This window comes from Venturia canescens, chromosome 8 (assembly GCF_019457755.1).
Source record: "Venturia canescens isolate UGA chromosome 8, ASM1945775v1, whole genome shotgun sequence".
NCBI classification, from domain to species: domain Eukaryota; kingdom Metazoa; phylum Arthropoda; class Insecta; order Hymenoptera; family Ichneumonidae; genus Venturia; species Venturia canescens.
The window spans coordinates 4,115,756-4,128,722 of record NC_057428.1 but is presented as its reverse complement, the minus strand read 5'-3'; the positions used below and the strand labels follow the sequence as shown (position 1 = coordinate 4,128,722).

Here is a 12,967-nt window from a genome sequence, read left to right as displayed (position 1 = left end):
CAATGTAGAAAGCGAATGTAGAAAATTAAAAGAATAACTCTTAAATCTCGCTTCAATATGATTTCCTATTGATTCTTATCCTCTTGGTCTCGTAATTGCCTATCCAGTATTGAGAGAATCGCTGCCACGACACTGCAACATATAAACTGTTTCATTATGAATATAAATTAAGTGCAAATGGATTTACATTTATTCAGTTTTCATTGTTTAAATGTTATCTGTTTCACTTTCACTCGACTTAGTCTTCTGATTAAGCTCTTCATTCATATGTACGTATCTTTCTACTCTTACGAACCACAACATTGTTGCAAATTTCACTTCCTCCATATTTAATGATTGAACAACCTTTCAAATATCTAATAATTCCAATTTATCAATTATATTATTTCTCGATCTCGCTTGTTATATCAGAACGTCGCTGCCAATCACCGAGCCAATGATGTCATCGTTAAAGAAGGCGCGCCACAAGTTTTGATAGCACGGTTTATGTATAGTCCCATCGACGTCATAGCTCTTACAGGTGAGAAATTTTAGAAATATAAAATTGTGTAATTGTAAATTGGTAAAGTTGGCAAGTCACGAGCTTCTCATATTATTAAAAGTATCAGTAAAAGAAATGAATGATAGTCAATAAATGATTTATTGATAGTTAGTGTAGAGAGCACCACAAATGGAAAGATTAGAACTAATTATGTGATGAAACTTACAGAAAATTTTCATCGATTACATATTTAAGGTACTGACTAATTTTTTTTCTTATCGCAAAGGTGAGAAGGTCGATATCCACATAATGAAAGACGCACCTTTACGAGAGTGGACCTTATTGTCGACAGAGGTAACTGACAAGAATGGGAGAATCACTTACAGAATTCCAGATAACAAAGCACTTAGCTACGGTCTTTATCCAATTAAAATGGTAGTCCGGTAAGTACTCAATATATCCATACTTCCATACTTACGCACATGTTATACTGAAACGGAACACTTGCGGAGCGGCTCAAGCCCGCTCAAATACCCGATAATATTACGCGAACTGAAAACATTGCATAGCGACGGACAGCCATGCGTCTCACTTGGCGGCCATCTTGGCGACTGGCACAAAGGTCCGAATCAGCCGGCAGGCAACGCTTTGAACAACGCCACGTGTTGAAAATTGATACTAAAATGATATTTTTCTATTACAATTGTTTCTAATCTTTTTATTAATCAAAATGGGCATGATTAGGCTCAAAATGTCGATAAAAATGGCCACTGTCGAGGAGAAATACTGCAATGATTAATTCTTGCAGAAAATTTGTGTAAATTTAAATAAAGTGTTTACACCTTTTACACCAGGCGTGTTTCCTATAGCCCATGAACGCCCGGGCAGACCGTTCATGGGCTATAGGAGCACATACGTGACTTTTTGCAATTTTCCGAAATTAATTAATTTGAACAATACGAAATAGAATAAAGAGGCCAAATGGCACGGATAATTAAATAATAGCGATTCTTATTGAAATTTTATTATTTAAAAACAATACCAAGCTGAAAAATATGAAAAGCGGAATTCGGCGCATCGGGCAATAACGCGTTCGACCAATGGCGAGACACGAATCATGGGAGCGAGCCAATAACGAGTCCCGTTACAAAAGAATGCGCAAAAAACGTCCGAAAACCAAGAATTTGGGGGGGGGGGGGGGGTTAAGTCTGTGCACGGCTCATTCGACAGGCAGTTCTCCCTACCTGAAGAACCAATTCTGAGCTCTTAGAGACTCAAATAGCCTAGACTATGTGAATACGCTTGGTAGAGTTCTGGGAGGTGAGATAGAATGAGTGAGAAAAGAAGTCAACATGAGGAGCAAAGAAAATGTTGTAACTTTATTTGTATCATCGTATAGGCGTATTACTGTTCCATTCCATATAAACTTTCGGATATAAATATTTCTAACATCATGCACGGATCGATTTAGACGACACGGGACACACAGACTTATCACGCGTCTATCAGGCTCCGTACGCTTCAAAAAGAACTTTTACGACATTCGTCTAACAAAAACCCGCGGATTTACCCACCGCACTCGCTACACCTTATCACGACCGCGTGTGCGAGGGAAGACAGCGATTCGCTCCTTCGATTTCCGGAGCATGCGTCTATTACCGCCCTTCCTCTTATCAATCGCACGCGCGCCATCTGCGCCTTTCTCCGTGCTACACGCGCGACTTTCAATTAGAATATTTCTTTCTAACACGCTCTATTCTGGTATAACCTCGAAATCCTTTCTCCTATGAATTCCTTTGGATGCGTGAGATATTGGTGAGACTCGGCAACGTATCGGACCCGTAGTTAAGGGTCCACTCACATAACCTAAAAATTTCTGAATTTTCGTTGGACGGGACATTGGTGAGATTCAGCGACGTATCGATCCCGTGGTCTGTAGACACGAAATGGGAATGCTCAGGGCATTGGCGAGACTCGACGACGTTTGAGGTCCGTGGTCAAACGCAAACTTTCCAACTTCATTCTTTTTGGGTTTGCATAGAATAGAGGCGTCATTAACTGATTTTATCATTTATTTTTTTTTAATTCAAGATTGTTCAAGATTTTTTAATTCATAATTTTTTAATTCAAGACCGAAGCGTGCATGCCGATAATGAGCCCAAAACCCCTGGTTATATGCAATAAAACCATTGCAATGTCCCAAAGTCATATTCCGAATGCGGAGAACCGCAGTGAAGTTAATTTAACCTGGAACGAGATGTAAAACTCTCGCCATTGATACCGAAAATGTGAAGATGTGGTTTGCGAATGAATCGATACGAGTGCACGCTCCGGCGCCCGGATCGAGACTGTCTAATCAATCATAGAGAAGGATGAAGACGCCCCGCGCGCGTGTGCGGTGCGTTTCCCTTGTTCCGTGATAATTAAAGTGACGCTCACGGGTGTGCGTGAATGAGTGCCAATTAGCTCTAATTTCGCACTACCCAAAAATGTAAGCCCGATAACTGGCGACACCCGGCGGTAGGGCGCGAGAGCCAGGCCTCGCTTAATCCTGAACAGATTCGATAAAAAGCAAAATCCAAAAAACTGTGGTGAGATCTAGAGTCGCGGCAGCGACTCAGAGACAAGTACATTTATATATATGACGAGTTGCTGCCAGAGACTCTTTACCGGAGCGATAACGTTTCCAATTGTTTTCGAAAATTTTCAAAATTTGTTTCTTCAATAATTAATTACTTATAGCATTCCGGAGAAGATTATAAGTTGACGTATTTTTTATTTTTTTATTCTTTCGATTGTGACCTCTTCGAACTCTGTAGTTTAATGCGTTGAAGAGATATTAATTATTTATTTTTAAATTGCACCAAAAAATGGTCTCGGATTTTCGCACACATTTTTGATGTTTATTTGTTTTATTTAGTGACAAATCTGGTGCCATAATACATTTTATATATCTATATCAAGAGACTCGGTAGAGTCTCGGGACAAGTACAATGACAGCCCTGTCGTCTGCTGGCCCGAGCTCGCCGAGACTATCTTTTCTCTGAATAAAACGATTCGCGGTGGTGGGGATAAAATTGGCATGCCATTTTGTTCAATTACAAAACTTCTGAGTCATCTGAGGCTTTGAAAATTGAACTGAAGATTAATTAATAAATTCTGTTTCGATTCCACCCACAATCAGCATGATCGGTGGCGTAATTGCTGAGAAAAAACTTTGCACCGGCTCAAGATTATGCAAAAGTTACCAACACATTCTAGAATTTATGTGTCTGTATTTACAACACAATCAAAGGCACTTTGATGCTCTCGAGTTTCTGATTGGTTAAATCTGACGACATCCATTCACAGATGTTATGATTGGTTGTTGAAATTGGTTGTTGATGATTGGAAATCTGACGACAACTTCAGAACGTAGCACGGCAATACAGCAGACATTTAAATAAAAAGACGTAGCACGGTAAGGCCTGCTACACACGATCAATAATATTGCGCAATATAGGTGATTGCACAATATTATTGAACGTGTAGATGTAGTATTGAATCATTGCGCAATCATTGAACAGAAGTTTGAGCTATCTTAAATTTATAGCGCACTACACACCACATAAACTTATTATGCAATATTACTGTGCAATATTATTGACCGTGTGTAGCGGGCCTAACAGCAGACATAATTTCGATCCAAAGGCGAGTATCAGTGTACAACTAGCTGTGATTGAAAAAACAAATACAATTAATTGTTACGTCCAGAGGGGACGAACAATGGGAAAGGCAATTTGAGAATAAAGAAATTTTTTTATAAGAAAAGGTTAGTTACGCTGCCACCAACCTGCAGAGAAGCTGCAGGTTTTTCTCCAATATATTTAATGATGATTGATAACTAATTGACGACCCGAATAAGTTTTAGTAGAGTTAATGAAATGTTTTAATGCGCCTATTTGGTCCCATACGGGCCCCGGAGAAGATTGACGGGATCGCTCAAAGATTGGAATAAAACGCGGAGACACAAGTTTGGAACGAGAATTAAATTATAATTGGTTGACGAAAAGAGATTGGTTCAGAATTAAAATTTTGAGTTACAATGGTGAATTTGACTTACGATTACTGGCGGAAACAATTCTTCCGCCGACACTCCTAAACACACTCACACACACTATGAACAAAGATTTTAAGAAGGCAAAAGAAACTAATTTAAGAAACGTTCGTGAATCAAGGGGCACTGTGTTGTTCACTTCGCGCTTGTTGACGGAACCCAGACTTATGTCCTCTGTGCGGTTCACCTGTACTATTTTACCAGGGTTTACTACCCCGCCGCGAGCTTGCTGAATTACGGAGTTATCCAAGTGGACGACCGAGAGTCTGTAGCGAGCAATCGGAACTACTTTATGAAAATCCTCGCCACGGCGACGATAGCTCGAAAGCGATCGTCGTGACAGGGATTTTCGGCGTATCAGCGATTTCGCTCGTCCACTTGGATACGGCCTTCGGACCTCGCGATCAGGCGATGCTGATCGCGCGGATTCCGCAGCCATCCGCTCGCGGCGACACGAGGCAACGCACAGAGGTCACCCAAGGACGCTCCGTCGCCAAGTCGCGAGTGATCAGAAGAACACGTCGTCACGACTCGCGTATTAACGTGGCACGCGAGACGTGACATAATAACTGAGTGAATAAAAGAAAAAAACAGACGTTTCTCAGAAATTACAGTTGTTTTGTGCAAGAATCGTAATATATACGAAGATAGCACATTTGCGAGATTTCACTTCATGTTGACGTTTGAGGTTATGACCCCCAGAGTGCTGTTGCGTGCGGAGTGTAAAAAAATAATAATGGTCATCGTTAAGTGGAAGGAATCGATATTATTAATGACGTGATTAATTATATAGTGTTGAATAATAATAATATTAATGAGAAAAAAGCGTTCGTTCATTATAACCTCTCAAACGTTCTTTCCACACAGGAATTTTATGTTGTGTAATAACATTAAAGAAAAAATATACGTGGTTGTATATAAATGAATTTAAATAAATTTTGAAAATCTTTGGTCAAGGAAAAGTGTCTAATCCAATGTATTGTTGTAATATTTTCTTTCATTTAGTTTGGTTGTATTCAGCGGGCCCTTTTTCCCACCTCCTTGGCTTTTACAGTGTATCCATATCAATTTCTATTCATTCTCTAGACAATTCGAGTGACATTCGTATTTCTATTTCCTTATATTGATTTCAATAAATTGGAAAATTCATAACAAAAAGTTTTCATGATTGCTTGTTTATAAACTCGAGTTTGAAAAAATCTTTGGGCCATGTAAATACATAGATGAAATAGAAAAAAGATTCAGCACCAGGAAAAAAATTCTATAGAAATAATAAACGAAAAATTGAAAAGTTCAAAAAAATTCAACAAAAATATAAAACAATCGAAAAAAATTCTGTAAAGAAAAATAAAAAATTTTCAAAAAAAATCATAAATATTGAACAAATTGAAAAATGTACTATCCACGTTACATGCAGTATAAAAATGTATGATATCAATTGGAGGCCAAGTTTTTATTGATAATGTGGAATATTTATCGAACAAATTGGAAACGTGAATGAAATTCATGATAATTATTTTCACGAAAAAAGTTAATGAAAAATAAGTTATAACGGAAGTTACGTGCAGTACTAAAATGTATTATATCAATTCGAGGTCAAGTATTTATCAGTTATTCAAAATATAATCTCCGGCGACAAATGAGCGTTGAGAATCCTTGTCGGGCTCACAACGTTTTATCAAAATTACTAAAAAATTAATGGAAATAAAATCATTAAAAATTCACATGAAAGTCATTCGTTACTTCAACAAGGTACAGACTTTAAAGAATCGATTCCCCTCCGACTTTCAGGATCCCCTGGTATTATTCACAACATTCAACTTCGATTGGATCGGTACAAATTATGTTCAAATACGTCTTAAACGTACTTGTCCGGCCCATCACTTTTTATTCAAATTGCTCATTCGATAATAATAAAAAATGGCACAGTATTTAAATTGTATAGTTTGCAGATTTTTGCAGTATTTCAATGATTCGAATCTACAGCATTATAATGAAAAGTTGTCAAAAGTCATGATGTTACATTAAAATGACAACCCAAAAAAACTTTAAAAAAATTTTTTTTTTAATTGTAAAAAAAATTAGTTGATAAAAAAAAATACAGAACAATTCGAAAAAAATTTCACAAATCTTGAAAAAACATTATATTAAAACAAAAACTAATCTGTATCTATTTTTTAAAGTGTCAAATGAATCAAATAACAAGTAAAAAATAAAAAACCGAAAAATCGGTCTTGAAATCATTTTGGAAACCGATGCCCATTCTTCTTATTAGATTCGAACAGCTAAATCAACTGAAAAAAATTCCATCTAATTTACGTGCGGCATTAAAATTTATTAGATTAATTCGAGGCCAAGTATTTTCTAATGAATTGAAAAAAGTTACCACTTGAATTACGTGCAGCATTAAAATTTATGATATCAATCGGTGGACAAGTATTTTATTAGTAACTCCAAATTTTGACATTATTAAATTCTTTTAAGATGCTTTTAAATCCAAAAAAATCACATGAAAGCTAGTCATATGTTACTCTATGGTGGCAGAGACTTATAAGAAAATCAATTCTTCTCAGACTTTCAGGATCCTCTGGTATTATTCACAAAATTCGACGTCGATTGGATCGATACAAATTATGTTTAAATATGTGTTAAAAGTACTTGTCCGGCCCATCACTTTCCGTTTAAATTGTTCATCCCAATAATAATCAGTGCTTGTCTAGAACTGATGGATCACAAGTATCCATGCAGAGAAAAAAGCAAAGAAATTGTTCCGCAATATACAAGGGATATTATTGTCCATTGATAAATGAAAATAATTGTACACAATATATATGTTCAAGTTTAAAAAATAACTCTCCAGTTTGTATTCAATGACGGCAATTTTTGCTTCTCACTTATTCTTCCAGCAAACGAATTCCATTTGGAATAAGAACTAACCTATACTATTATTAAGAACATTAAACTAATAATGAATCGCATTTCAATAAATGTTTAACCGGATTCTGCCATACAATTCCATTTTTTCATGATTGATTTTTATTTAAATGAATAGGGATGGGCCGGACATGTACTTTTAACACATATTTAAACATAATTTGTATCGATCCAATCGACGTCGAATTTTGTGAATAATACCAGAGGATCCTGAAAGTCTGAGAAGAATTGATTTTCTTATAAGTCTCTGCCACCATAGAGTAACATATGACTAGCTTTCATGTGATTTTTTTGGATTTAAAAGCTTCTTAGAAGAATTTAATAATCGAAAAAAATTCTGTAAAGAAAAATAAAATTTTTCAAAAAAATTCATAAAAATTGAACAAATTGAAAAATGTACTATCCAAGTTACATGCAGTATAAAAATGTCTGATATCAATTAGAGGCCAAGTTTTTATTGATAATTTGGAATATTTATTGAACAAATCGGAAACTTTAATTGAAACTCATGATAATTATTTTCAAGAAAAAAGTTAATGAAAAAAAAGTCATAACGGAAGTTACGTGCAGTACTAAAATGTATTATATCAATTCGAGGTCAAGTATTTATCAGTTATTCGAAATATAATCTCCGGCGACAAATGAGCGTTGAGAATCCTTGTCGGGCTCACAACGTTTTATCAAAATTACTAAAAAATTAATGGAAATGAAATCATTAAAAATTCACATGAAAGTCATTCGTTACTTCAACAAGGTACATACTTTAAAGAATCGATTCCCCTCCGATTTTCAGGATCCCCTGGTATTATTCACAACATTCAACTTCGATTGGATCGGTAAAAATTATGTTCAAATACGTCTTAAACGTACTTGTCCGGCCCATCACTTTTTATTCAAATTGCTCATTCGAAAACAAATCAGAGCTGCTCTAAAATGACAAATATAATAAAATCCATAGAAATAAAAATAATATCTCCAAGTAATTTGAACTTGATTGTTCGCAAGTTCGTATAGCAATATCCACTTCTCATTTTCTTCAGTGAACACATACCATTCGGTAAGAACCAATGAAAATGAGAAATAATCAGGCACATTACAAGAAATTTTCGAACGTACTCAGCCATGCATTGTTTTTTTTTTCTATAGTCACGTACACATTTTGATAAATACCACTAGTCGAGTACGACACGTGGATTCCTGGAATTTGGAGAAAAATTATTTTGTTGTGAATTCTGACTTCATATGATATAAATAGATTAATCAACTTTATCTTTCATTTTCGTTTCATTTTGACAAGAGCGATTCGAAGGAAAATTATTTCCTTGGGAATTACTGTTCCTTAATATTAACATATGCATTAACTTTGTTTTTGATTTGTTTTCGAATGAGCAATTTGAATAAAAAGTGATGGGCCGGACAAGTACGTTTAAGACGTATTTGAACATTATTTGTACCGATCCAATCGAAGTTGAATGTTGTGAATAATACCAGGGGATCCTGAAAATCGGAGGGAAATCGATTCTTTAAAGTATGTACCTTGTTGAAGTAACGAATGACTTTCATGTGAATTTTTAATGATTTCATTTCCATTAATTTTTTAGTAATTTTGATAAAACGTTGTGAGCCCGACAAGGATTCTCAACGCTCATTTGTCGCCGGAGATTATATTTCGAATAACTGATAAATACTTGACCTCGAATTGATATAATACATTTTAGTACTGCACGTAACTTCCGTTATGACTTTTTTTTCATTAACTTTTTTCTTGAAAATAATTATCATGAGTTTCAATTAAAGTTTCCGATTTGTTCAATGAATATTCCAAATTATCAATAAAAACTTGGCCTCTAATTGATATCAGACATTTTTATACTGCATGTAACTTGGATAGTACATTTTTCAATTTGTTCAATATTTATGAATTTTTTTGAAAAATTTTATTTTTCTTTACAGAATTTTTTTCGCTTGTTTTTTATTGTTGAATTTTTTTGAACTTAACAATTTTTCGTTTATTATTTTTATAGAATTTTTTTCGTGGTTCTGAATTTTTTTTCTATGTCATCCAGAAACAAGGGACCATCAATGTACTTGTCCCAACCTTTTTTTCCCAAGGGGAAGTTTATGATTTGATATCACGCCTTTTTTCTCAAAAGTTCCTCATTTATGTTATGACGGTTATAGTATTTTAGTTTAAATTTCTATGAATTATTTGCTTAGTACATTTTTATAGATTCCATTCTCATACGAACATTTTTTTATGGGATAATCTTTTTCATGAAATTATCAGCAAATAAGGGACCATCAATGTACTTTTCACAACCTTATTTTCCCTGAGTATGATGTCCGGCTTATAAAGTTGGTTTCCACCATAGAAAACCAATTTTTCGTAAAAATTGTAGTGAAAATATTTCGTCACAAGTCTGCCCTTGAACTTTGGCGATTTTTTCTCTCATACTCTAATATGTTATGCCTATTAGGAACTCAACAGCATGGAGGAATCCGGGATGAGGCCCGAGAAATTAATTTCGGTTTATAATGTTGGTTTCCACGTAAAAGAACAATTTTTCTTCAAAATTGTACTGAAAATATTTAGGCACTGGTTTGGTCTTGGACTTTGGTGATTTTTCTCCTTGTCTTCTAATATGTTTTATCTATCGGGAACCCAAGAGCTTGAAGAAATGCGTGTTGTGGGCCGTAATATGATTTTCGGCCTATAACGTTGGTTCCCACGAAAAACAACAAATTACTCGTCAACATTGTACAGACAATATTCCGTCACAGGTCTGTCCATGGACTTGGGCTATTTTTTTTCTTCTACTCTAATATGCTATGCTTATTGGGAACCCAAGAGAATGGTAGAAAGCGGGTTGGGGGCCGAGATATGATTTTCGGCTTATAACGTTGGTTTCCGCAAAAAAGGACCTATGTTTCATCAAAATTGTACTGGAAATATTTCGGCACTGGTTTTTTCTTCCACGTTGGTGATTTTCCCCCTTATCTTCTCATATGTTTTGTGCAATAGGAACCCAAAAGAGTAAAGAAATGCGTCTCGTGGGCTGTAATATGATTTTCGGCTCATAACGTTGGTTTCCGCGACAAAAGATCTATTTTTCGTCAAAATTATACTGGAAATATTTCGTCACCGGTCTGTCCTTGGCCTTTGGCAATTGTTTCCAAGTCTTTGAACGAAGAAAGAACTGACGTAAAGATTTCCTTAATAGAACAGATTTTATTTATCCCTTTTCTTCAAAATTTAAATGACAGAACACGAAAAATCCAACAGATTTGCCCACTTTAAATGTCGCTTTTGCATTCTGAATCTAGAGATTTCATCTCATCCAAAATGTGCTCCCAATGAAATATATTTCCAAAGTTTGCAAGTGGCCGCTGAGGTCCAATTATCCACAGTTTGATAGTTGCTGAAAAAAAGTACCCAAAAACTTCTAACATTTATTATGCCAGAACTCAAAGCAGCAAAAAAAACTAAGCGAACTTAATTCAACAGAGCAACAGAATTCAAAGACGTTTAAGGTACCTGCATTGGTTTTGGAGGAAAACCATTTCAGGACAATTCAGAAATGAATTTAGAAATTCGAAAACTCACAATGGAGTAGAAAAAGGAAAATTGAAGTATTTAGAAAAGCGGAAGACTTTTGTGATGAATTTTCTAGATTACATGATACGGTTGGAGTAAATGATTTGAATGATTGGCACACATGCTGCAACACAGAAATATCAAAGTTTGGAAGTATTCGCTGTATATCAGTCATACAAACTTCAATACTATTTGAAAAGGAACACTTAAAAACTTGCATTTACCTTACATATTACCATAATCAAAGATAAGGGGTGATCCGTAGCATATATATTTATCCACAGAAATTTCAGAGTTCGCAGGTATCTGCTGCGGTTCAATGTATCTGCGCAATGAGCTTCGAAGACAGCAATTTCAAATCTATCCATAAATGAGCAACTAAAGACTTTTATAATCAATTTTTTACTTCATATAGATGTTACAGTTAGAGTCAAAATGTAAAATGAATGGCACAGTATTTAAATTGTATAGTTTGCAGATTTTTGCAGTATTTTAATGATCCGAATCTACAGCATTATAATGAAAAGTTGTCAAAAGTCATGATGTTACATTAAAATGACATAGCGCACATTGCATTCAGCAATTCTGTAAGTTTCTGGGGATGTTGGTAGGCACCATATTTGATCGCATCCAAAACTGAGCAACAGTAAACTTATCGGAATGAATTTTTTTTATAATTCCATATTTGTAGTTTGCAAAGTGGAAATACTCAACATACATGTCATTCTATAAGTTTTGTTATCAAAATTTGTGTTTGCATACCGCATTCCTCAGATACGACTTTTCATATCATTAGCAAAAAAAGCATCCAATGGCTTTCTGGAAAAGTTTTCAAATTTATCACTTGACAGACCTAATGGGAAAAGAATATATAACTGCACACTATACCAAGACCAGATTTTTTTTTGAAAATCTGATTTACAAAATGTGCAATTCAAGATCATGGTTAGAAACTTCTCGAATCATGTTACCACAATCATCATGAAGGAGTAGAAAATCATAGGACACATATTAGGGAACGAATTAAAAATATGAATCGGTTCGCTGCAAACTGAGCGGGTGAAAACAAGGATCAGAGAGGGCAGAGCCAAACTGAATATCAAGCAAAATATGGGGATGTTTAAAAATAATGACCACACAAGAAATAAATTAGAAAACATTTATTCAATTAAAGTTTCTAATATCATTCTAACAGTTGCGTGTATTTTTGTTCTATTTATTCGTATATATAACCTATGTACACATGATATATAACCACGCCACTGACAATTTATTCGCACTGGACAATATTTCTCGTACTCTGGTTTAATTGAAGGATTATTTCAATTAACACTTATTTCCAATCGAACGAAATAATGAAATCTTGAAAAGTTTCGTTGACATATATGCATCGCGCATTTTTTATATTCTTTTTCACACACACATCACAGACTACATTTACGCGGCCGCTTTGATACCGGTTTAATATATCACAAATAACAAAATAAATAGTAATATGCACTTCTTTAGATGACGAAAATTATTTTTTTATTGATCCCGCACGCACTTCGTAATGTCGAAACTCTGTTCATACGATCAAAAACTGACACATGGTTTGTACATATATATATGTATATCGGTCGAATTTATGACTGCTGTTACCAGCTGTGCTGCGCCGTGTGCTACGTTCTGAAGTTGACGTCAGATTTCCAATCATCAACAACTAATTTCAACAACCAATCACAACGTCTAAAAATGGATGTCGTCAGATCCAACGAATCAGAAACTCGAGAGCATCAAAGTGCCTTTGATGGTGTTTATAAATACAGACGCATAAATTCTTGAATGTGTTGGTAACTTTTGCATAATCTTGAGCCCGTGC

The 12,967-nt window shown here is 35.1% G+C and overlaps 2 protein-coding genes across 10 annotated transcripts in view; one reads left to right on the top strand and one right to left on the bottom strand.

Moving 5' to 3' along the window:
* The window catches only part of LOC122414392 (uncharacterized), a 237,537-nt gene extending 232,605 nt beyond the window's left edge, over positions 1-4,932 (bottom strand). For both annotated transcript variants that reach the window (XM_043425628.1, XM_043425630.1), the window contains exon 1: positions 4,584-4,932. The gene's annotated coding sequence lies outside the window, so the exon portion shown is untranslated. The remainder of the gene's footprint in view (positions 1-4,583) is intronic.
* The window catches only part of rdgB (retinal degeneration B), a 1,063,172-nt gene that overhangs the window by 768,010 nt on the left and 282,195 nt on the right, over positions 1-12,967 (top strand). For all 8 annotated transcript variants that reach the window (XM_043425624.1, XM_043425622.1, XM_043425620.1 and 5 more), the window contains 2 exons: positions 412-520; positions 768-924. In XM_043425624.1, coding sequence (XP_043281559.1) covers positions 412-520; positions 768-924 — 266 coding nt within the window. The remainder of the gene's footprint in view (positions 1-411; positions 521-767; positions 925-12,967) is intronic.